The 4323-nt window shown below is 38.3% G+C and overlaps 1 protein-coding gene across 1 annotated transcript; it reads right to left on the reverse strand.

Annotated features, from left to right (window-relative positions):
* Nucleotides 1-2280: 2280 nt before the first annotated feature.
* LOC146454857 (uncharacterized protein KIAA1958-like) lies at nt 2281-4104 on the reverse strand. The gene is made up of 2 exons (XM_085095189.1): nt 3364-4104; nt 2281-3321 (listed from the first exon to the last, which is right to left on the reverse strand). Exons 1-2 carry the CDS (start codon nt 3863-3865, stop codon nt 2615-2617), a joined length of 1209 nt encoding a protein of 402 aa, XP_084951315.1. The 5' UTR covers nt 3866-4104; the 3' UTR covers nt 2281-2614.
* Nucleotides 4105-4323: the final 219 nt, after the last annotated feature.

Consider the following 4323-nt stretch of genomic DNA (forward strand, 5'->3'; position numbering starts at 1 on the left):
AATGAAAAAGATTCTTCCATTCGAAACAAGAAAGTGTCTTTACCTTGCATTTATCATCCCTCAATTTAACTACTGCTCAAATACATGGCATTTCAGCAAAAAAAGTGCCATTGTTAAGCTAGAAAAAGTTAATGAGCGCGCCCTCCGTTTTGGCTTTAACGAAAAACAAAGGCCCTACTCCGATGTACTCAACAAAATAGGTTTACCATCACTTGAGAATCAACGCCTCCCAAAAATAGTTTGCACAGCCTTTAATGCAATTAATAATGAACATGCACCAAAAAGCATAAAAGAACTGATCGGTGTTAGAAATAATAAATACAATCTAAGAGGAAGTGACATTTTAAAGCGACCAAAGGTCAGCACTACAACTTATGGCCTTAAATCGTGGAGGTTTACGGCACCAAAACTCTGGAACTCATTACCTAACAGTTCAAACTAACAAGGCTTTTAAAACAGCATTAGAACACTAGATCTGGCAGGTCTACTATGATTGAGTGAGCTTTTCACACAATACGAATTATTGTAGTTTTTTTTTTTATATATCCATTTATTTCTTTATTGTAATTTTTGTTTTACGTATGACGATTAATTTGTTTTAGGAATTTTATTTTTTTACCTAGTATGCCATTGATGTTTTTTAATTTGTGTCAGTTATTTTAATCATTTTTAGTGTGAAATACCTGTAAATTAGCTGGTGAGCCTAGCTTGCTGGTCTCACAAAAGCTAAGCGTATTTTTACAATAAACTGCTACAACAGTTTCAACATGAGCAGATGTTATAACACATAACGTTATAATATCAAACAAATGCAAAATAAAAAAAAAACCGATTTTTTAGAACAAAATCGAGAAAAAAATTTCTAAAAAATCAAGTCGACTTTTCGAGCATATTTAAAAAAATGCTCAATAAATCAAGTCGACTTAGCTTTTCGAACATTTTTTAAGATGCTTAAAACATAAAGTCGACGTTTTGAGCATTAAAAAAAATGTCCAAACAATCAAAAACATTTTCAAAAAAATTAGTTGCCTTCCCGACGATTTTTAAAAAATGCTTGAAAAATCGAGTTCAAGAAATGTTCCAAAAATCAACACGTTAGACTTATTAAAATTCGAATATTAATCGTGTTTGAGGGGACCGTTCCTGCTGTTGACCTTTCATTCAGTATACTTTAACAGTAAACTATACTTTAAAAATAAACTTTTTGCTCAGGCCGTAAGGCGACACGAGATAAGTTTTCGGTCGCGTTACTCGTGATTAAGTCTATTTTTTTATTTCTTAAAACGTCTACTGACGATTTTTTTGTGAAAAAAAAAAGAAAAAAATAGTGGTTCAACTTTAAGAATTACTCATGGGTGGTGGTGATCACTGTGCAGTGTATGGATGGGACATTAACGGCCGATATCCAGAAAGACAAATTAAACTCCCTCGTGTAGGTGTCTTGAGGTTTTACTCCCCTTGAACTAAGAAACGGATGACCGTTTGGGAGAAAGCATTGCAGTAGTACCTCCCTATAGGGCTGCTTATTCTTCCAGTATTAAAACTGAAAAAAAAAAAAAAAAAAAAATAAGCAAAATCAGAGTTTTGTTCAAGTTAGATTTCTCTCTTCTATCTAAGAGTGTTATGGTTACTTAAAAAAAACCATGATCATGATAGATTAAAACAGAAGAAAAAGGAACGAGTTGAAGTATCTGTTTGTATTTCAGTTACGATATTCATCCAACTTAATCCCCTTCAATATTATTCGCCAGAGTGCCACAATACATAAATTGACTTTAAAACAGGTTCCACGGAGCAGCTTTTTTTTTTTTTTTAAAGAGGGGGGGGGGGGGGGGGGGTAAAGGGAGGCGGGCTCAATGCATCTAACTTTACTTCAAAGTCTTAACATATTGTAATAATTCAGAGATAAACAACATATATTTTAGCCGTAAAATGCAATTAACCTGGTGCCGACTGAATATTATTTAATACAGTTACAGCTCATCAAGCATTTAGTTTAACAAACGAGGAAGGAGATGGTAACAAAAGAAGACTATGTAAGAAAAGTCCCCAATTCATAATCTTGGCGTGATTTAATTGCTTACTGTCATGAAATCGGATTCTTTAAATGTGCCGACATTTCTTTTCCGATTATCGTTACGATCAGCAAATTCATTGTCCACGTCGGCAAGGCAAATTTGTGCCTGTTCTATCTTTGTGGGTATTTAGTACTTTCAGATTACTGACTCTTTCTTGGGCACTGTTGAGCGGAGCCATGTCAAAAGTGGATGAATGTTGACACGCTGCAAATGATGACACGCATGTCAAAAAGGTCTAAAAATATCGATCGAATGATAAAAATTGTGAATGAAGACTCAAACACGGCGAAGTTTACTTTTCTTAACGGCTCAAAACATGTTTAAAACGTCCCTGGATTTGTGAAAACTAACTTTCCAAAAGCAAGTTCAAGTTAATCTGAGTCTGAGTCATCTGAGATGATAATGTGGCGTTTTCGCGGCTTTGACCGAGCCGAGCTTTCACCACTGCTGCAATGCGCTGTATTGAAAGAGAAATTGAACGTGCAGCCTTCAATTTTACTGATGTTCGAACCAGCAAAAAAACCAGTGAAGGGATCCTAGCCTGAAGAAGCTTGCTTGTCTTCTCTCGGCTTGAATGGGTGCTGCGAGGCTTTGGCTGCTTGATTAAGCGGTGCATCGTTTGAAGAGATGGGAGATTTCGTTTCGCTGCTTATTAGCAAGGACATCTTGCGCTGGTGGTCGTCGGAAGCAGTTTTGTAGGAATCTAAGCTTTTTAAATTCTTATGTCCACTCAGCTGAGCTACATAATTAACAGGAATTTCTGCATCCATCAGCCTTGAAATGCAGGTTTTTCGCACAGAATGGTTGGTTACATTTCCAGGCAGTCCTGCATTCTTCGCAGCCTTCGTCAAAAATTCTCCGATCTTGTTTTTTCCGAGAGGAGCTCGACTGTACCACACCGGATCTGCAGGCTTTCTTTTGTGGTTTATTGCCAGGAAGAAAGGCGCCTCGGGTCTCTTCATTTCTTCAGGACGATGGCTGGCGAACTTTAGATACAAATGAACTGGACAGTGCTCGTTTTCGGTGGCGTAGGCTTTTGGATTAAAAGCTCTACAATGGCCGTCTCCTTGCCTTGTTTTCGATCCTCGTTCTGCTTTCCACACCAGGACCTGCTTTCCAGTGACAGGATCATTTTCTATTCCAATATCTCCCCACTGAAGTCTCCTACTCTCATCTCGTGCTCTAAATCCGAAATGTAAAGACAGTACCCACCAAACTGTGCGCTGGAGAACTTCGGGGTCGTCTTCTCCAAACTGACCTGTTTGAAACAAGAGGTCTTCTTCACCTTTAGTTAGCTCTCGGGCAGCCTGTGGACGATTTCCCTTCGCGTTGTTGACTACTAAGTCTCGCTTGCGAGCTGTTAGGACCTCCCTTGACTTTGCAAACTCTTGATCTTTGAGAATATTTGTGTTAGAGTTGTTATCTTTCAAGCAGCGCTGAATACTTCTCTGGAGCGATGCAAGTGTACCTGGCTCGTACACTCCGCCATCTTTTTTACGGACGTCCATGAAAAATCTGCACAGCAGAATGTTGAGCTCGTTAGGAGGAATGTTTTTCAAGGTTCTTGTCTCTCCAACTGAGGAACAGTATCTTCGCCAAATGTTCAGATCGTAAATTGTCTTTTTTTTAGTGTTATCAGGGCGAAGTGAGTGAATAAAATCTTGAATTTTGCTTAATTGCCTGTCTTGTTCAACTTCTTCATATTTTAACGCCGTCGTTTCGTTGGGGGTTTCTTCTTCTGGGTAGTAAAATTCACTTTCGCTGTGTACACTCTCGTCTGAATCCATTTTCTTCAGAATTTATATTTTCCTTACATATTTCCACGGGAAGTTATTTACGTGTAACTGTTGCCTTTGTTTGTAAACTTTCGCAACAATTATTTCAATTTGCCGCGAATAGCGCGGATAAAAATCCGGACCGTGGTCCGTATCGTAAAAAGCTGGACCGGTCACGAGCGCGCGATTAGCCAATCAGATTCGAGGATTTGAGATTCCGGCCCTCGGAGATGCTTCAGAAAAAAATAATAAATGTTCTGGAAATGTATGATTCGGTAAAGACCTACTTATCCAGCACCAAAACCTCACGTTTTTAATAATACCTGTTCTGATGACTCGGGTAATGTCTGTTCAAGAGACTGATCGGATTGCTCATCCGCATTTTTGTGGTTTCAGCTTTTACAAAGCTGGAACCTACATTGTCATCGTGTAGTGTAAGTAAGTAAGAAAGTAAGTAAGTAAGTCCATTT

Source organism: Pavona decussata, unplaced genomic scaffold, assembly GCF_977016875.1.
Source record: "Pavona decussata unplaced genomic scaffold, jaPavDecu1.1 SCAFFOLD_300, whole genome shotgun sequence".
Taxonomy (NCBI): domain Eukaryota; kingdom Metazoa; phylum Cnidaria; class Anthozoa; order Scleractinia; family Agariciidae; genus Pavona; species Pavona decussata.